At 42.3% G+C, this 22,024-nt stretch overlaps 1 protein-coding gene across 1 annotated transcript in view; it reads right to left on the reverse strand.

Annotated features, from left to right (window-relative positions):
• The window catches only part of TSGA10 (testis specific 10), a 418,936-nt gene that overhangs the window by 378,266 nt on the left and 18,646 nt on the right, over positions 1–22,024 (reverse strand). Inside the window, 1 exon segment of the mRNA XM_033947421.1 lies at positions 13,663–13,728. Coding sequence (XP_033803312.1) covers positions 13,663–13,728 — 66 coding nt within the window.

Raw genomic sequence — 22,024 nt, forward strand, 5'->3', positions numbered from 1 at the left:
TTCAAAATGTGATCTTGCGTCTTTGATCGGATTAATCTGGAAATAGTGGTCTTAGAAGAATGAGTCAGCACAAAGAGATGGTCAGAGAGACGAAACTTGTTAGCAACCTCCAGATAATGCAGAAGAACCCTGCACACGTCCAATGTTCAAGATGTGATCCTGCAACTTTGAGCCAGAAGGCTGAAAAACAGGTAAACACACCTCCTGATTAACATGGAAAGCTGAAACTACCTGCGGCAAAAATAAAAGAGGGAATCGTACGCAAGGAAATCCCAGTATCCTCAAGAAAGGCTCTCAACAAGAAAGAGCCTGGAGTTCCGAGACATGTCTCGCGGAAGTAATGGGAATCAGAAACACAGTCTTGAGCATCAAGTCCAAGAGGGAAGTATCTCTCAGAGGCTCAAAAGGAGCCTTGGTGAGGCCAGACAGAACCAAGTTCAGGTCCCAAGAAGGGTGGCTTAATAGGAAGTCTAATATGAAGAGTACTCTTCAGAAATCTGGTGACGTCAGGATGAGAGCAAAGCGAGGAAGAATGATCCCGGGCTCTGATACAAGAGATCCCAGCCACTTGAACCTGAAGGGATGCCATGATAAGGCCTTTATCCAGACCCACTTGGAGGAAGGCAAGAACCACCAAAATCAGAACAGTATAAGGTTCTACCTTCTCCTGGTCACACCAATGTTGGAAAGTCTTCCAAGCCTTAGCGTAGGCAGACACAGCAGTCACCTTCATAGACTTGAGCAGAGTAGCAATGACTGCTTTAAAATAACCTTTGCACACTCAATAGCCGTGCCGTAAGAGTTCAAGTTCAAGTTTATTGACATTTGATGTATCGCTTAATCGTTTGCTAAGTGATGTACATAATTATAAAAAGAGAGTAGAGTTACAAAAAGACAAACCAAATGACAGATATTTGATGACAAGACAAACTTGAATTGGGAGGAGAGAGGGGGAAAGTTACAACTTTTTCATTTAGAAGAGAGAACAAAAAAAGGAAAAGAACAAAGGGGGACGGGAGAGTTAAAAATCTGTTATTATTAAGCGAGTCTAAAATTTAAGTGTTAAAGGCATCTTTAAAAAGATTAGTTTTTAAAGATTTTTTAAAGGAAGTAAGATCTTTTTCATTTTTAATATATTGTGGTATTGAGTTCCACCATTCACGGACCCATCACGGAGAACATGTCGGATCTTCTCGTGCCTATTATTTTCAAGGAAGGTATTGATAAAAGATTTTGGGAGGATGATCTGAGTGGTCAAGTGGTATTATGTGGTATTAACATTCTGGCTATAAATTGTGGTTCGTTATAGGTTAGGGTTTTATATATTAACAGCATGACTTTAAAGAAGATGCAGTGACTGATAGGAAGCCAGTGGGAATTGATCAAGAGTGGTGTGACATGGTCATATTTCTTGTCATTGTGGATTAATTTAAGAGCTGTATTTTGGATGATTTGAAGTCTTCTTTTTTCTTTTTGAGAGATGTTAAGAAGTAGTGAGTTACAGTAGTCCATTTTCGATAAAATCAGCGAGTGAACCAAAATGTTGATTGATTTGGGCTCAAGAAATTTGGTGATTGACCAGATTAAACGTAGTTTATAGAAACAGGTTTTGACAATATAATTGATGTGTTCGTGAAACAGTAGTTTGTCATCAATTGTGACCCCAAGAATTTTTAAGGTAGAAACAGACTCAAGTGGGATGTTATTAAGGACAAATGGGGTCTTCAAGCCTATGTCTTTTTTCCAAGTGAAGATCATGGATTTTGTTTTTTTTATGTTTAATGCTAATTTGTTTGCTCACTGCTAACCACTTCACCCCTTGGCTGCACTAAAGACTAGCTGTTTTACCTGTTTTATTGTTTTAAAGCCTTTTATTCATTGTTTTAATTTGTTCTTTGTAGTTTGTGCTCTCTGGTCACCTCTGCCGCCGCGAAGCGGCGGCTCGCCGGACTCCTCCCCCAATCAGGTCAGCGCATGTGCTATTTTACAGGACCCTTTGCGGCGCACGCCGCAAAGGCGCGCGCCAAAGGCGCGCGCCGAAGGAGCGCACTAAAGGAGCAGGACCTGCTCCTTTGTTCGCTCCTTCGGCCGCCGCCTGAGGACGCCGCCGATAACTATCTCCTGAGCTTTTCTTCAAGAAGGCTACTTACTACTTTCACTCGTATCACTTACACAGCTTCGATTTTTTTCTTCTGTTATCTCCTCTCTTCATACATTCTAAAGTTTCCCAGTCACACAAACACAGGTATAAATATGGATCTTCAAAAAATTCAAACGCAACTAAATCATAGACCTGTCTTTCATAAACCCTTCAGATCAATCCCTTGTTCTCTCCTATCCATTCCCACCCACTTACCTCACTCAACTGACATAACACCACAATCTATTCCATTAGTTCAACCATTCATCCATATCAACTCTCTAAAATTAAAATTAGGTTTAATCAATACAAGATCACTTAAAACGAAACATCACCTCATTAAAGATATTATTCTTCAACAAAACTTTCACATTCTTTGCATAACTGAAACATGGTTATCTGAAGGGGAAGAAGCATATCTTTCCTTCTGCTGTCCCCCCAATTACGATTTTGTTTGGAACCATCGCCATAAACGCAAAGGCGGGGGGCTAGCCATAATCTTTCTTAAAAACCTAATTAAACTTCAGGACCAATCAGTTATCAATTCCACTATTGAATATCTTCACTTCAAAGCAAACTCTATAAACAACACTGACTTTCTTTTACTATATATCCCCCCTCCAATTGACTATGCAAAACTATCTCTACTTCATAATCTACTCTTTGATTTTTGTTCAACAGCTAACTGTCCAACCATTCTGGGCGACTTTAATATCCATTTTGACAATTATAATAACCCTCAAACCGTGGAAACCATCAATTTGTTCAAAGACCTTGACTTGCAAATACTGATACATGAACCCACTCATCAAGCCAAACACACATTAGATATGATCCTTATCCCTGCTTCTCAATCCTTATCCCACTCGATTCCGAATATTCTTGCCATCCCTTGGTCTGATCATTACTTAATCTCTTTAAATCTTTATTTCCCCAATCAAAAATCATTAAACCACTCTTTTCAAACTAAAATAGCCTCATATAGGGATTTTTCCCATTTAGAAAGCTCTGACATATCTTCTATATTCAGTCCCTCTATCACTATTCCATCATTTGAAACTATTGAAGATCAACTCCATTATTGGAACTCTAAGCTAGAATCTATATTAAATATCAAAACACCAATAATAACGAAAACAATAGTCAATAGAAAAATAAAAAATCCATGGTACTCTAAAAAGCTATCTTTAATAAAAAAACAACTTCGGGCTGCAGAAAGGAAATGGCGTTCTGCCAAAACTTCTTTCAATCTTCAAAAATTTAGGGACACCTCTCTGTATTATAAAAGCGAAATCAATCAAGAAAAAAAGTCTTACTATAATAATAAAATTCAAAAGGCCAAAAATTCTTCTGTCCTCTTTAACATTCTAAAATCTGTTAATCCGGAACAAAGAAATAAAAAAACATCAATGCAAAAATCAATACTAACATCACAAGAACTTGCAGACCATTTCTGCCAAAAGATATTGAAAATAAGACAAACATTCTCGACTAACATATCATCCTTTGCTAATTGTGAAAACTTATCTACAGAAAATCTCATTCCAACATCCAAATGCTTAAATTTCAGAACTCCAACCATAAACGATATAGAAAGACATCTTAAGTCAATTAACCTAAAAGGTTCTCCTATGGAATTAATCCCTCCATTTTACTTAAAAAAATTTTTTTCTAATTTTGGTCCATTTATCCTATCACTTATACTAAAAAGTTTTTCTACTGCAACTGTACCCAGTACTTAAATCCTCTACTGTTTCACCAATTGTTAAGGACTTTAAATCTAGTCTAGATGACCCATCGAACTACCGTCCCATATCAAATCTACCATTTCTAATGAAATTGACGGAAAAACTAGTTTTCGAACAGCTTTCAGAATTCATCGAATCCACTAACGCATTACACCCCAACCAAACAGGTTTTCGAAAATATCATAACACCGAATATTCCATGATTGGCCTTGTTACAAATATTCACTACTTTCTGGACCATCACAAATCCGTAGCACTCTTTTCCTTGGACTTATCTGCAGCATTCGACACCATAGACCACGAAATTCTTCTCTACCGTCTGCAATCATTAGGGATTGACGGCCAAATCTTACAATGGCTAACATCCTTCCTTTCAAACCGAACCATGAGAGTTAAATTTAATGAGTCCTACTCCGATAATTTTTCCTTATCTTCTGGTGTTCCACAAGGATCTATATTATCCCCTCTGCTATTTAATATCTTCTTATCCCCATTTATCACCATGTCTCAGTCATTAGGATTTACAACCTTTTCATATGCAGACGATATTCAACTACTGCATCCTCTTAACCCAGAAAACATTGAAGAAATAAATACGATTACTAACAAATTAGAAAAAATGAAAACATGGTTAAACAATAACAAATTAGCTTTAAACACTCAAAAAACAAAAACCATGCTTTTTACTTGGAAGGGAGACATACTCCAAAAAATACCATTCAAACTTGACAATATTCCATTAGAATCAGTATCCAAATTGAAAATCCTCGGTGTAATAATCGATGTTGATTTATCCTTTCATGACCATATCAGCGCAATAGTTAAAACCTGTTTTTACAGATTACGGCTTCTACGCTCGATCTCTACTTTCTTGGAAACTAAATCTCTTAATATCTTAATTCACTCTCTCATCATTTCTAAACTGGACTATTGTAACGCGCTTCTTATTAACATAACCCAAAAAGAAAATAGACGTCTCCAAATTATCCAAAATACAGCAGTTAAATTAATATTTAATGCAAAGAAATTTGACCACGTTTCACCTTTACTAATTAAATTACACTGGCTGCCCATAACCCATCGAATTACCTTTAAAATATTATTTTTAGTCTATAAAACATTAAGCACCAATGAACCTCAATTTATCTCAAAAATGATTGTCCCACATAATTCTGCTCGTTCGCTAAGATCTTCTTCATCTAATTTGCTTTCAGTCCCATCGCTAAGAATCATAGGTACTAGACGCAATGACATTTTTTCAGTAAAAGCTCCCACACTATGGAATGCCCTCCCAAATTTTATTAAAAATGAAACCGACCTTGTAGTATTTAAGAAAAACTTGAAAACATATTTATTCCAGGACGCTTTTGACCTATAAAACACTGCCCTTCTAGATTTCTGTATTCTTCTTTCTTTTTTCTCTTAACCCATTATTACCTAATTTGTTTTTATCCTTTGATGTCAAACTCTAACAAATAATAAGATTGTAATTTCTCCCCTCCCTTCCCACCCTTTCTTGTTTGTCAATCTTCGTTTGTCCTAAAAATGAATTTAGTAAATTAAATGTATGTCTGTCTTTTAAGTGACCTTGTAACCTAAATTGTATTACCACACTCTGATGGTTTTTTAACTGTACATCGCTTAGATATCTTGATAAGCGATTCATCAAATAAAGGTAAACTTGAAACTTGAAACTTGAAACTTGAGTTAAGCCAGTTTTGCATTATTTCGAGTTTTTTATTTATAGACTGAATATCATTGTTATTTACTGGATCGAGAGGGTGAATAAGTTGAATGTCATCCGCATAGGAGAAAGAAGTGAAACCAATTGACTGGCAGAGGCTTAGTAATGGAGAAAGAAAAATATTAAACAGAAGGGGTGACAGAATAGATCCTTGGAGAATCCCAAAAGATGACGAATAAGCATTGGAATATTCGTTATTAAACTTAACTAGGGAAGTGCGGTTAGAGAGATATGAGGTAAACCAGTTAAGCACTTGATCTCTAATACCTATCGATTCTAGCCGATTAATGAGTAAATCGTGGTCTATTATGTCGAATGCTGCGGATATGTCCAATGAAAACAAAGCAACAGATTTATGGTGATCTAAAAAATAATGAATCTTGGTTATTAAACCTGTCAGTGAATATTCGGTGTTATGAAATTTACGAAAACCTGTTTGGTTGGGATGCAAAGTATTGGTTGATTCGATGAAATCAGAAACCTGATTAAATATCAGTTTTTCTGTTAGTTTGGCCAAAAAGGATATATTGGCAACTGGGCGGTAGTTTGTAGGGTCATCTGTGTTAGTTTTGTAGTCTTTAAGTTATCGGAGTGATGATAGCGGTTTTCCAGAGGGAAGGAACTGATGCAGTGAGTAAGCTTTTTGAGATGATAGAATGAATAAAGGGCCCAAAGCAACAGAAGAATTTTTTTAGGTAAAATGGTGGGATGATCTCCGATCGAGAATTTTTTAGGTTAATTTGTTGAAAGAGAGCTTCAGTGTCTTTTAGGGAGGGAATTTTGAAATTAGAGCATTTTGCTGTCGGGATAAATTTGGTTTGGTAATTACTCGCTGGGCTGCTAGCTGAGTTATTATAAAATGTACTTCGAATAGTTTTGATTTTCTGGTTGAATGCATCGGCTAAATCCTGTGCGTTTAAGGTGGATTTCTGGAGTGTATTACTTCCAGTACTCTTTGGGGTAATGGATTTTAGGATGTTATATAGGGTAGATGGGTTTTTTGCTTTTTTAATTTTATCTGAGTAATACTTATTTTTTGCCAGGTTAATTTTGGTTTTATAAAAGGATGCCTTTTCTCTATAATTTTGGAGGTTTCTATGGGATTTTGTATGGCGCCATTTTCTTTCTAAAGCGCGAAGCTGTTTCTTCATAAAGTGGAGCTAACTAACCAGGGATTAGTTAGTTTACATGGCGATAGAATTTTAGAGATTAATGGAGCTTTACTGTCCAAAAGAGATTGTAAGGGAAGAGTTCCATGTTGATAGTTGATCATCTATTGAATTAAATGTGGCAGTTGCGGTTGATGGGTCGAAGAAGGGCAAAATGTCTATAGTGTCTAATTTGGTAAAATCTCTATATGAAGTAAGCTTAGCTTCTGAGGGAATTTGAAATGTAATTGGATTGAGGAAATGAAGATTGAAAGATATGAAGTAATGATCGGACCAAGGTACTGGTGAAATTACTGGAGCAGAGTGCGAGAAGAATTGGAATTTGGGGGAAAAGATCATGTCTAGAGTGTGGTTGGCCAGGTGGGTTGGGCCTACAATAATTGTTTGTAGGTTAAGGGGATTTAAGATGTCTAATATGTCCGAGGTATTGGAATTAAAAAGATCGTCAAAATGAACATTAAAGTCACCTAAGATCAGAGGGAGTGGGGTAGAGGAACAGAAATCAAATAAAAGATCTTGGAGCAAAGCTATTTTGTTTTGTCCTACTGGTGGAGGGACATAAAGTAATAAAAAATTAAGGTTGAAACTTGAATTGAGCTTAAGGTGGAGATATTCAATGGGGACATTTCCGATGGAGTGGTCGCTTAGATTAATGAGGTAATTTTGAAATATGACGGCTAGGCCGCCACCTTTACGATTATGGCGGTGATTCGAGATGTAGTCGTAGTTAGGAGGACAACAGTAGGAGAAGTATGCTTCTTCACCTTTAGTAAGCCAAGTTTCAGTGATAAAGAGGATGTATAAACCCTGATGGAGGATGGTGTCTTTTAAAAGGTGATGGTTGCTTTTAATGGATCTTGCATTGATGAGTCCTAATTTCAAGCTTTTATTTTAAGGATGACGTTTGTGAGGTGGGTAGGTACAGTAGATACGGTATTAAGAGCAAAGCAATTTGGATCCTCCATGCTGACCAGACCCTGGGTAAGACTGTCTGGATGTGCATGGAATCGCAGGCCGTGACCCTGATGCAGACGCATAAGATCTGCGTACCACAGTCTGTGAGGCCAATCTGGAGCTACCAAAATGATCAGGCCTAATGACTTGGCCGATAATGGGGCCAGGGAGGAAAAACCATACAGAAGAACTCCCTATTCCTACACCTGGATTAGAGCATCGAGACCCTCACTTCCTGGCTCAGCTCAACTGAAGAAGCGATCTGCCTTCCTGCTTTGTGCCGTGGCCATGAGCAAAAACTGAGGTTGACCCCCATCACCATATAATTGCTTGGAACGCTGCTGAGGAAAACACCCATTCACCCGGATCCAGAGTCTGTCTGCTGAGAGAGTCTGCTTTAACATTGTCGATTCCTGCCACATGCGATGCCGAGAGCACCTGGAGGTGACACTCCGCCAAATGAAAGAGCAGGCGGGCTTTCAGAGCCAGAGATGCACACTTTGTATCTCCTTGGTGATTGACATAGGCCACTACTGTCGCATTGTTGGAGAAGATCCTGACCGCTTGGCCCTCCAGAGTCTTCTGCAATTGCATTAGAGCCAAATGAATGGCCCTCAGCTCCAACTGACTGATCGACCATTTTTTCTGAGAAGGGGTCCAAGACCCCTGAATGGGACAATGATTTCAATGGGCTCCCTTGCCTCGAAGGTTGACATCACAACGACCCAGGACATCACAACAACCCAGGAAGCAATCCTCAGTGGCATGCCTATGGAAAAGAGACAGTAGAAGGAGCTACCAATTCATTCTGGCTCGTGCCTCCAGAGTCCTCCTCTATAGTCACTCCTAAACTTCCAGGCTTTGGAATCAAAAAGACGATGGAGTAAAATAGTAGCAGATACTCATTCCCTCCTGCCCCCCTCCATTGAAGACTGGCAGGAATGATTCTCACTCCCTCCTGCCGCCACCTCCTCTAAACTCCAGAATCCCCGATACCCCACAAACCTAACCCTCATGACACCCCCCAAAGGCTGCAGGCCCTCACCCTGCACTCCTAGGTCTACCCCCCCAACTCCTCTAACCTCATACCTTGTAGGAGAAAGCTTGGCCGAAGGGATGCTTACACCCTCCGGCCGGCAGGACCACCATTACAAATGGTGGGCCTTCCTCTTTCTGATGCATTTTGGGATACACTGGGGAGGGGCCTAAGGTCCTGATTGGCTCAAATGTCTAAGGCCCCTCACATTTGAGGACCTTAAGCACCTGGGCCAATCGGAGTCTTAGGCCTCCTTCCCAGTGCATCCTGGAATGCACTGGGACTCCGATTGGCCAGATACCTAAAACTGCTTTGGGGGGGTTCAGGGGCAGTAGGGAGTGGTCATCCTTCTTACCTATTTCAGCAGGACTTAAGGGAGGTCCCCTGCCACAATCAGCTGATGGCAAGGGATCCCTCAATCAGGCAGGCGCGATTCAATAACTGGCGCCTGTGACATGGGTGCCGGTTAGAGAATCAGGGTGGTTAGGCGGGGTTAGGCATCTGTCCATTAGGGCAGATATGATTCTGTATAGGATGCTGGTGTGCAATTCTTAGCCGCTTCGTAGTGTCACCAGCAGCCTCAGGGCAATGGGTCCTAGAGCACCAGTGGCAAGAGAAAAAACTCTTGTGAGCCGCTGCGGGCAGCACAAGGAAGGAAAAAAAAAAAAAAAAGGTTAATAGAAGTGAACACCGCCACACCAGGTAGGTATTGTATTAAACAATTACTGGGTTTATTCTTCAAAACAAAACATTCAAACCCAGCTTGCTTGTTTCAAGTTCAATCAGTTTCAAATTAAAAAGAAAACAATTTTGCCAGGATGTTTCAGATATCAAATATAGTCCCAAACCAAACAAAATGCACTGCTAAACAGTCTCTGGGTTAATGTCAGTCAATAAAGTTCAAAAATATATAATTCAAGCTTTCCCAAAGCTGCTGCTAGCAGCTCTCCAGCCGATTAATAATCCAAACTTCCAAAGCATCAAAAAAAACCCCCCAAAACAGCCTTTTGGGCCAATATCCTCAGCCTGTGCTAGTGCTACGGCACTAGGCCCCAGCAGCTGACATGCTGGCCAGGGAGTGTGCTCTGAATGGTCGCAATTCACCAATCATAGGCCCTCAATCCCACCACAGAAAATGCGGAGCATTCCCCACTGCCTGGGACTGGTAACAGACCTTCCCCCAACCAGAGGGAAGAGAAAACCCCCCATTAAATCTCAAACAAGTCTTTTACATTTCTTAGAGGTGCCTCCAAGCACCACACCTTCTTCAGGGTTACCACAAAAAAACATTCAGTCAGCTTAGTTAAGCAGTATCCAAGTTAAACATTTAGGCAGTTTAAACTACTTGCCTTCAGTCCAGCAAACCTCCATTGGTAGGACTCCATTCCGTGGCTCAGCATATGGCTCCAGTTCCATGTCCTGGAAATCTTGAGGCATGAAGTTGGGTGACTCCAAACCAGCCTCAGTCAGCTCCATACTTTCCAGCTGTTCTTTGCCATTAAGAGCTCTCAACCCTGAGTCTCTCTGCCTTTCCTGAAGCTGCTCCTTTCTTTTCTTCCTCTCTAACTGTTCAGCTCTCTAGTGTAATAGCCTGCAGCCATGCCCCAAACCCTCAGGTGAAAAGGTTTTCCTGCTGTTTCTGCTTCCAGCCTGCAAGTGACTGCTGGGAACTAACCTAGAGCTGTGTGGTGGTTGAGAAACCTGCAAATCTGCTCTCTCGCTCCCTCTAGGGGCCAAAGAAGGAAAGTCATCAAAATGTTCAGTTTGAGGTTTAAATTGAGCTGTTTGTAGAGTGTCTGCTCTTGAGTTGCGCACTGCTCTGGGGACAGACTTAGCAGGCATAGGCTGAATACCACAGTAGGCAGCTGCTGAGTCCAGCGTCCTGTACAGAAATCTTCCCCTTTGTGTCTTCTGACTGCTTCTCGGGCCCAATGAACCAGCTGGAGACCTCAACCCCCACCGGATCACACACACGCAAATGGGGGAAGGAAAGCAGTCTGCCCTGATCCTGGAAAAACACCACGGAGCCACCCAGCCTAAGCTCAAGCCCAATGTGGATAAACCAGGGGGAACAGTCCCTGAGCCCCCAAACTGTTAGTGTAGGCTGCAAAGAAATCTGCCCCTTGGAAGCAGACCCTCAACCTCAGAGTTTGCACTCTCCCGCATCTAGAGCAGTCTCAAAAGAGGGATCTTCTAAAGTACCAAAAAGCCTGACAAACAGCAAAAAAAGACCAAATTTAAATAAAAAGAAACACAAGCATAAAAGACATGCTCCTACTATCTTGCTTGTAGAGACAACTGAGGAATTGGAGGATCACCTTATTTGTTTTCTATTTATAAACATTTATCAACACAGTTACAATACTAATTTATTCTAAAGCAAATAAATAAATAGAAGAAATAGAACATTCTTTTATACCTTTGTTATCTCTGGTTTTTCCTTTTCTCATTTTCTTGGCACTCCCCACTGTCTGCTCTCTCTCTGTCCCTTCCATGTGACATCTGCCCTCTTTCTATGCCCCTTCCAGAAACTGTCTGCTCTTTCTGTCTTCCTTCTCATTTATTTTCTGCCTCTGTCTAGATTAATTTCTTCCTTACTATCCAGTCCTCAATTTTCCTCTCTTCACTGTGTCTACCTACAGCTTGCCACCTCTTTCCCTCACCTCCTTTAGTATCTCACTAACTCTATCCTTTTCTTCCCCATCCAGCATGTACCCTTTTTAATTTATCCCTTCCTTCCATCCAGTATGTGCCCTCTTTCTCTGCCCCCTTCCATCCAGCATCTCCCCCTCTCTCTATTTCCATTCAGCTTCTGCTCCCCTCTCTCTCTCCTCCCCACATATATCCAGTATATGCTCTCCCTTTCTCTCTATCTTCCCCACTTCTATCCAACATTTGTTCCTTCTCTCTCCCCTTCCCACTAATATCAAATATCTGCTCCCTTCTCTCTCTCCATTCACCCCACTTCCATCAGTATCTGCCCCTCTCTTTCTCCCTCCACCTTAATTTCATCCAGTATCTTGCTCCCTTCTCTCTCTCTCCACCTCACTTCCATCAGCATCTGCCCTCTCTCTTTCCCTCCACCCCATTTCTATCAGCATCTACCCCTTCTCTTTCTCCACCCCAATTTCATAAATAATCCTGCCCCCTCACCTCCCCACCACTGCTGCTGCTTTCCCGAACCAGTAGCAATAAACTTAAATGCAGCCATCGTGGGACTTTCATGCACCTTCCTGCGGCTGCTGACTCTGCTCTGAAACAAGGAAGTGACGTCAGATGGACTGGAATGGCAGCTGCAGGGAAATGCCCAAAGGTCCCACGATGGCTGTGTTTAAGTTTACTGTCACTGTTGCTGGCTTGGAAAAGCAGCACTGGCAGAGAAAAGCAGGAAGTGCCTGTGTGCCAGTTGCGCACCCTCTTAGTGCTTACACTCAGGGTGGACTGGCTTCCCACCTCTCCTTGGTTCGCCCCTGTGTTCATCCATGGGAGCTGGACAACAAACTTTCAAACATTGTTTCAAAAAATACATTTTAAGAGCTGTTTTAAATCTTTTAAAAGACAATTATCCACAAATAAAAGGGGGGAAGATTATTCCAAAGACTAAGAGCTAAAATTAAAAAAAAAAAATCAGAATGCCAGGTACTCCTCTTGCAATTATGCACTAGAGCAGTGTTCTTCAACCTTTTGACACCTATGGACCGGCGGAAATAAAATAATTATTTTGTGGACCGGCACCGGTCCGTGGACTGGAAGTTGAAGAACACTGGGCTAAGTTGTGCCCATCTCCGCCCCAGACCCCGCCCCCATAATAGTACTAATTGTAACACCACTTTTTCCATTCATTTTTCATATACACACACACACACACACACACACACAATATAATCGTATTAACAACACATAAAGGTTAACCACAAAATTAAAATACACAAAGCACACTGTATGCTTTTCAACATTCATTCCTACCAGAAAACAGATAACGCCATGCAAATGCAGGACCAAAAACTAAAAGTACTAATATTTACAAACAAACCCTAAGATGCAAGACTCTGCAAGCAGTATAACCCCAGAGGAAAAGAAACAAATGCATTTCTTTCAGAACAGACAGCAGATGTAAATCAATTACTAAACAAAAAAATAAAAGCATTCCCCCTACTGTTGTTGTGCCTTGCGCTCTGGCCTGCCCCCTGGTGTTATCTTCGGGACGGTCCACGGTGCAATCAACGCGGCATCTTCGGGCCGGCTCCCTGAGTGCTGCAGTGCACAAAGCTGTGGGCAGCGCACGTCCCGCGCCTCATCTGAAAACCTTCCCTCTGACGTTGCAACATCAGAGAGAAGGCTTCTGGTTCAGGTGCAGGACGCGCGTTAAGAGCCTTTTCTCATGGCTTTGTACACTGCAGCACTCAGGGAGCCGGCCCAAAGATGCCACGTTGATCGCACCATGGACCGGCAGCTGAAAAGCACTGTCTTGGGCCTGATGGACGTGCCGACCCTGCGGACTGGCACAGGTCCACGGACCAGCGGTTGAAGAACACTGCACTTAAGTTCCAAGCTATAGAATAGCACCTAAGTGCACACATGTATAACCTGTTAACCACAATTTTTTTTATCAAACTGCCATTATAGTGCAGATGTTATGCACCAAATTGACTCCTAACTTTTGGCACTATATAGAATGAAAGGTTTGGTACCCATACTACGGCACCTAACATTCCAAATTCCACTGATTTTTATACTTTTGAAGGAGAAGAATGAGAATTCACCTTTGGCTAGTTATATAGTATAATGCAATTTTTCTGTCAGAGTAGTTTTGATTTCTGCATTTCTTTCTCAAATTTATTTCCATCTATAAAACACTTTCTGTAACTTACAGATGTCAAGTTTTTGATTGCATTCTTGAGCTTTTCAATAGTCCTTTGCTGGAGTCTGATTTTCGTCTAAAAAAAAGTATAATAGTTTATTATTTTAGTTTGCCAGAGATATCTATGGTGGCAAGAGACAAAACTGACAAAAAAAATTTCACAGTAAGGATAAAAAGTATGATCAATATTTCAAACAATAGCAGCAAAGACTAAAATGGCTGACTTCTTCTATTTCTCTTCATTTTGATTTAGAAAAAGTTTTAATATGCCTGCAAAGACAAAAAAATGCTCTACTCACAATCACTACTAACTTATCAATTAAAGTTCTGTGCCTTACAAGCTATCAAAATAAACCACACCAGCAAATGTTTATTGATTTTGTTATGAGTTTGCAAGATTACAGCAAGGACCAATTTTCTTTTACTAGAAATTGATTGCCCTGAAGATATGGAACAAAGGGTATTGCTTCTATCACTGAACCACCAGGTATATAAGCTTTAGGCCTCTGGAAGTGGGGAAGTGGGGCCTTGTTGCATCAAGGATTGGAGCTGGAAGGATTAGGGGGTTGCACTGAGTATCATAGGGATATAACCAGGGCAGGATTAATTCTTCGAGGGCCCCTAGGCACACAAGTACACTGGGCCCATTAGCCCTGCCCATGCCCTGCCCCGCCCCCATTTATTTACCTGTTTTCTTATTTACTTCTTTATTTCCACTTGTATTCCTTTTTTTCTTTTATTATAAAATTCAAAACAAACAACAAAGATTACCATACCAGTGCCAGTGTACAGTTTTAGTTCTATGCAAGCCCCAAACATCTCTGAACAAATCCCCCTTTCCTTCCCTTCCCATCTACTTGCCCAGGACTTTAACTCTGAACCCTTTCCATACATATATAAACATGTTCAAATGCATTGTAAAGCAGTAATACTATCCTAAACATAAGTCTATATTAATAACTAAATTTGCAACTCCTCTCAACTGCCTCACTCTATGTCATCCAATTTAACCCATATGTATAAACAACCAAATCTGTAACTCCTCTGTTACGTTCCACTCCATGTATTTTAATCTGAAACAAAACAACAAGGCAAGAAATCCACCAAAGAATCCAACGTGGAACAAAAGATCAGCAGACAATAAGGAGATTCAAATCAGGTTTATTCAAGGTGCTCCCAGGAACCATGCATTTCAGCAAACAAGGCTGGTCAATGCTAACAGAAAACCAAGTCTTTCATACACACAGGACACAGAACCACCCTCACCCAGTATGGAATAAGTAATCACAAACTAACCCCCCCCCCTTTTTTTTTTTTTTTTAACAAAAGCACGGAAGAGGTTTTTAGTGCTGGCTGGCAGGCTGAATGTTCTGCGCTGTTCTGATGATCATAAGAATTCTATCGGAGCAGTGCAGAGAATTCAGCATGCTGACTTGTGCTACAAACTGAAGGAACAGTACATTTATGGGGTGAAGAACTTATGTGCACAACAGAAGAGCGGGGCTTTGGTGTGATTGTATGTGATGATCTTAAAGTGGCCCAACAGGTTGAAAAGGTGGCGGCGAAAGCTAGAAGGATACTAGGGTGCATAGGGCGAGGTATGGCCAGTAGGAAAAAGGAAATATTGATGCTCCTGTATAAGATTCTGGTGAGACCTCATTTAGATATATTGTGTGCAATTCTGGAGTCTGCACCTTCAAAAAGGATGGAGTCGGTCCAGAGGAAGGCTATTAAAATGGTGCTTGGTTTTCATCATAAGGTGTATGGGGACAGACTCAAAGATCTAAATATGTGTACTTGGAGAAAAGGCAGGAAAGGGGAAATATGATAGAAACGTTTAAATACCTACGTGGTGTAAATGTGCATGAGTCGAGTCTCTTTCATTTGAAAAGAAGCAATGAAGTTAAGAGGTGATAGGCTCAGGAGTAATCTAAGGAAATACATTTTTACAGAAAGGGTGGTGGATGCGTGGCACTGTCTCCTGGAGGAGATGGTGGAGGCAAGAGACCGTCTGAATTCAAGAAAGCATGGGATAAAGACTTGGGATCGTTTAGAGAGAGAAAGAGATAATGGCTACTGCGAATGGGCAGACTGGATAGACCATTTGGCCTTTATCTATCATCATGTTTCTATGCTTCTTCTGCTCTTTTGTAAACATATATACAAAAACTGAACCATAAAGAAGCCAGGCTCTGCATACAATGCAACACCATAGAAACAGTGGTGCATATACCCCCAATACTGAACTAAATATTAAGATAGCGAATATAAATTTGAAAAAAAGAGAAATAACAAATCACTTTACAAATTAACAAATAAAAATAAAATGAAAAATAAGATAATACCATTTTATTTGATTAACTAGTCTTATAGCCCGTTACATTAACGGGTGCTAGAATATGTGTGTGTGTCTGTCTTTATTTCTTTCTCTCTCTTTCCTTAGCCTGTCTTTCTTTCTTTATTTCTTTCTGTCTTTCTTTTTCCTCAGCTGTCCACCACCACCCCTTGCCTGCTCCCCCTGTCCATTCTCCCTTCCTTTTATCTCCCCTGTGTCCACCACTACCCCTTCACTGCTCCCCTTATCCAGCAGCAGCCCTTCTCCCTTGGCTTTACCTCCCCCCTGGCCAGCAGCACCTCTTTCCTGCTCCCCCTGTCCAGCAGTAGGCCTCCCTTCCTTTTTCTGCCCCCCCTGTCCATCAGCACCTCTTCCCCTGTCCAGCAGCAACCCTTACCTCCGTTCTTTTTTGTCTGCCCTCCACCGACATCCGCCTCAAGCCGCCGCGGCCTGCAGGCACCGACAGCGTGCTCGAAAGCGGAAGCGCCAGCATCGAACAGCTAAGAGAGAGAGAAGTTTTTGACGAGTATCGGAGCAGCCGGTGCAGGCGGAGAGATCCCCATCTGCCGTTGCCCGGCGCGGAGCAGCATGTGGGACTCTGAGGAGTTGGCCCAGCACTGGCAAGCGGAGTTCCCGGGCGAGGAGGCTCCTGTGATTCAGCTGCTCTTCGTGCGGGACATGGAAGTGGAGCTGGAGCGATGCAAGGGCAGCCTGAGAAGTCAGCAGCGAGAGCTGGCCGAGAAGTTCAAAGTCGTCTATGGGAGTCCGTGAAGTGTAAGATGTGTGGTAAGCGCGCATGCACACTCTTACTTGCCACAGCCCAACAGATCAGGGATCAGGGAAGCACGCGTTAAGAGTGCGCATGGGAGCGCTTAGCATTTTATTATTATAGATACATTTTCTACATTATTATAGATACATTTTCTAATTAGCTTTCAGAGGTCAAACTCTCTTTCCTTAGGTCAGTAAAGTATACTGCTGTTACAGTATCCTGTCCTGACCTAAGGAAGGAGAATTTGGTCTCTGAAAGTTAGTCAAAAATGTATTAAAATTAGTCCAATAAAACAATTACCGTATTTCAATTTTCTATTTATAAACACAGCTACAATACTACTTATACTTATAATACTACAATTTATCAACATAGCTACAATACTACCTTCTCCTAAAGCAAAAAAATTAAAAACTAGAATTTTTTTTCTACCTTTGTCATCTTGATTTTCATAACGGCTCTCTATCAGCTGAATTATGTGTTTGGGTATTCCCATTTGCACTAGAGTTCTCCATAGTTTATTGTAATCCACACAATCAAAAGCTTTGCTGTAGTCGATGAAGCAAAGGTATAGGGGTTTTTGGTACTCTTTGCTCTTCAATATTCATCTAACATTGGACTAGGACTCGAGCACAAGTTGATGGCACCTAACAACCTTTGTAGCTTGGTTTCTGCTTTCCTAATCTTGTCATTTTCTTCTTTCCATCCACTGTCTGCCCCTTCCAGAAACTGTCTGCCAACCCCCTTCTATCTTTCCATTTCTCCTCCTGCCCTCCCCTGCCCCCTTGGTCTGGCATCCATCTTCTTCCCTCTCTTCTCCACATGGTCTGGCATCTCTCTCCTTCTATCTCTCCTTCCCTCCCCCTCTCTCTTCTCATTTCCTCCACTCAGATCTGATATTTCTGTCTCCTTCTAGCTTCCGCCCATGCTCTGGTATCTCTCCCTTCTCCATTTTCTGTTTCTGTCCAAATTAAATTCTCTCTTACTATTCAGCCCTCAGTTTCTCTCTTTTCACTGTGACTACCCACAGATTGCTACCCCTTTCCTTCACCCCTCCACTATCTAACTAACTCTCTTTTTCCCCATCCAGCATATGCTCTTTTTCTTTATCCCCCTCCTTCCATCCAGTATGTGTTCTCTTTCTCCACTTCCATTCAGCATCTGCTCTCCCCTCTCAGCTGACATCCAACGTCTGCCCTCTGCCCTTTTCTCTCTTCCATCTCCCCACTTCCATCATCTGCCCTCTTTTCTCTTTCTCTATCCCTTCTCCCCACTTCCATCATCTGCCTACTTAACCTCTCCCCCTAGTTGGCCAATCTCCCTCCCCCTCACCTTCGGGGGTCACCTTTCTGAAGTTTTCTTTGTCAAACGGGCCTCGGCATTGACAGCAAATATTATCTTGAAGTGGTGCTCGGCCCAAAACTTCCCCTTTGATGCGAGCCACCAAAGCAGAAACAGGAAGCTGCGTCAGAGGGGAAGCTATAGGCTGAGCACCGCTTGCAAGATAATAAAACGTTTCCCTGAAAATAAGACCATGTCTTATATTAATTTTGGGTCCAAAATACGCACTAGGGCTTATTTTCAGGGGATGTCTTATTTTTTTATGTACAATGATCATCTTTCCCTTCCTCTCCTCCACCCAAATTCTTCCTCTTTCCTTTCTCTCCCCCACATGTGCAGCATCTTTCCTCCCCTCTCACCCATCCCCTTGTGCCTTCCTTCTGCAGCATCTTTCTATCCCTCCCTCCCATCCCCCTATGAAGCAGAACCCTTGAGCAGCATCTTTCTATCCCTCCTTCCCTCCGTGAAGCAGAACCCTTGCACAGCATCTTCCTATTCCTCCCATCTCCCCATGCAGTAGAACCCTTGAGCAGCATCTTTCTATCCCCCCGCCGCACAGCCGAACCCCTGATGACCCTCCCATCTTTCTATCTCTCCCTCCCATCCGAAACCCACTGACCCTCCCACCGCTGCATAATCAGTTCTGCTCATGATAAACAACACCAAACTTAATATATAGCCAAGAGGCGAAACATAGCACAAACAATAAACTTTAACATGAAACAATTTGGAACAGTACAAATTTGGATAAAGTAGACACAGCCTGAGGGTTCAGAAGGGAGCAACCACCCGGGAACCCCTGAAACATTACATAAGGGAACAAGAATGGAATTCTTAGTGAGGCTGGCCAAAGACAGAAATCCAGCTTCCCAGTTACTGGTCAGGCCCCCTGCGAATTGGACAGACAAATCTGGTAGGGTGTATAGACTCCAGAGGATTTTTACAAAAAAGAAGATTAGCAGAGGTAAGAAACCTAATCTTTCGTTCTTGTACAATTCCTCTGGAGCCTGCATGGTAGGGACATATCAGAACAGTCCCAGATCATCAGGGGGGCCCGATGAGGCCGCCAGGAATGAAGACCCAAAAGCTGCATATTACTTGGCCACCACGTCAAGCCTGTAGAACTTTGTGACAGTATGTAGAGAAGCCCAAGTGGCCGTCCTACAAATCTCCACAGGAGACTGCCACGGGTGCCAATTTGGCCCTAAAACAGCCCGGGAAAAACACAGGGAACCCAAGAAAATGTTGATTTTATGTTTTTTTGAGGTAGGGGTAAGGGCATGCAGGGAAACCACCCAAAAAAACCCTTTTTTAAGACCCCCCAAAATCACCAAAGCAGGCATGCAAACAGCAACTCACCCTGTCTGTACTGCAATGAAAAGAATGGCAGGCAAGCTGAAACAGCAAGCATGGAGATCTATTACCTCAGGAAGCTGGAAAAACTGGATTTTCACTTCTTCTGACTACCTCACCTGCCCGGTCACCCCAGGTCAGTGACTATCCGGACCTCCGGAACAATCAGGGAAGGTACGCAGTCCGGTTCCGATCCCAGGCGCGCCTCCACGGAACCGCTCAGCCTGCACTCTACCTTTAGCGGACGAACCCGGGGTGAGTTAGCTCCTGATTCTGACCTGCAGGCTGTCCAGGGGAATTACTGCAGTGGCAGGGAACCCCCCCGGATGCAGGCAATTTATATAGAAAAGTCTGCAATCTCCCACCGAAGGATGTCCCCGCAGAGTGAATCCACAGCATTAGGGCAAAACCCGTGCCAAATATATAATTAAGATACTAGAATTTAGGCAAATAAAACACGAGCAGAAAAGATGAGCCCCTACAGCAAGGGCTGTAGGAAAGAAAACTGATAGTCTAGGGGAGTGTCACAGGAGATGATCACAGAAGGAGGGGGTCAGACTTTGGTTTTGAGATCCCTACAGATCAGGGCTAGAAGGGATTGACAACCCTACCTTGCAGACTCCAGAGGAATTGTATAACAACTCTAATTATCTATTTTATCAATATACAATCGATGTAAACAGGACTAAATAGAAGAGCTTAGAAGTGTGGTGATGGCCCCCATTTGATTCTTTTGTGGCTCAAGTGCAGGAGATTTGGGTTCTGAACACTTCATTCACATATAATTTATATAATTACATAGTAGTATTACAAAAATTATTTCCTATATTTTATATTTTTTTTACAATTTTAAAACATCTTTGGCAGGGAGTGGAGATACATTGATTTTAGCATACACAGTATAGACTTGGTATTGTGAAATATGTCACACGCTCTGTATGTTTTCCTTAAAGCATTAATATTGCCACAGCCTATCTAAAATGGCATTGTATATTTATGATGGAAGGATGTTTAAATTTAGTTTACAGTACCAAAGGTTATTTTTCATGGTTGCCTGGGATTTTTCCTAATTTTAAATCATAATCTCCTTCCCTTCAAACTCATTCTCTGAAGAAAACGTGGTTCCCTCCCATACCTCGAGAACTGTGAATGTGGATGTTCTGAAAGATGATTTATTATTTACTCTTCACAATAAAACCATATAAGTCCAAATATGAATCCAAGTTATAGTCCACATGTAATTGTCCTACCGGACCCTACACGGTCCGTGTTTTGGTGAACACGCCTTCCTCAGGGATCCGGTTGATACGAGTATCACAGATAAAAATGTAGACTAAAAACAGTGTCTTTGAGCAGATAACCAATTTGGCTGTAATACAAAGTGGTGCGCCGAAACACGGACCGTGTAGGGTCCGGTAGGACAATTACTTGGACTATAACTTGGATTCATATTTGTACTTATATGGTTTTATTGTGAACAGTGAATAATAAATTATCTTTCAGAACATCCACATCCACATCCACAGTTTTTTGTTCTCATCGTTTGGATTGCTTTCACTGTGAGTCTTCTTTTCGTTTTTTGTGCTATTTCCAAACCTCCACTGCAAGATTCTGCTCTACTGCTGGTCCTTAATCCAATCATTGTGTGTCACTGTTGAGTGATGACTCCTACCCTATTTCTCAGAGCTAGATTCTCAAAACTTTAACCGTCACTAAACTGTTTTCTGGCAGTTTAGCCAGTACGCAGTTTAGCGACGGATTATCAAAATGGATTATCTCCCTCTTTAGCGAGGATTCTAGCAGTCTCCGACACTAACATGTAAATGGGCTCTTCAACACTGAAATGAGCCATCCGGTGGATTCTTAAAAAATGCAGAGCCATTTTTAGAAAGTGGCATCAGTTTTTAGCAACTAAAAAAAATTGACTGGACAAGGGATGCCGGTCAGTGTCACAGACTGTTAGAAACTAAACCCCTGTGTTGTGATGCAGCAGGAGAGATGCCCATCGCTCCACTGCATCACAACACCTCTTCCCTGCAGCAGCAGCGGCGGCAAACATGAACTGCAGCAACACCCCCCCTCACGCTGCACAAATCCCTGCTGTGACCTGACACCCCCCCCCTGCAGCAGGGAGATGCCCACTCTCCCCCACTGGCAAGTAAACCACCCCACGCCGCCGTCTTCCACTACCCCCCCGCAGTGGTAAAGATGCCCACTCTTCCCCACTGGCAAGTAAACCACCACCCCCTCCCACTTACCTCAAAATCGAAGAGCCAGAGGGATGCGGATCCACTCCTCCCAGCTGCCTGCGTCAACTAACTGGGAACTCCCCTCCCCGGTGCATCTTGGGAAGCACCAGGGAGGGGCCTGAAGCTCTGACTGACCCAGGTTGTATAAGGCCCCTCCATGGGGCCAGTCAGAGCCTCAGGCCCCTCCCTGGTGCTTCCCAAGATGCACCAGGGAGGAGAAATCCCATTTAGTTGATGCAGGCAGCTGGGAGGAGTGGATCCACGTCCCTCCAGCTCTTCGATTTTGAGGTAAGGGGGAGGGGGAGTGGGGAAGAGTGGGCAT

The sequence above is a fragment of the Geotrypetes seraphini genome, chromosome 6, assembly GCF_902459505.1.
Source record: "Geotrypetes seraphini chromosome 6, aGeoSer1.1, whole genome shotgun sequence".
Lineage (NCBI taxonomy): Eukaryota > Metazoa > Chordata > Amphibia > Gymnophiona > Dermophiidae > Geotrypetes > Geotrypetes seraphini.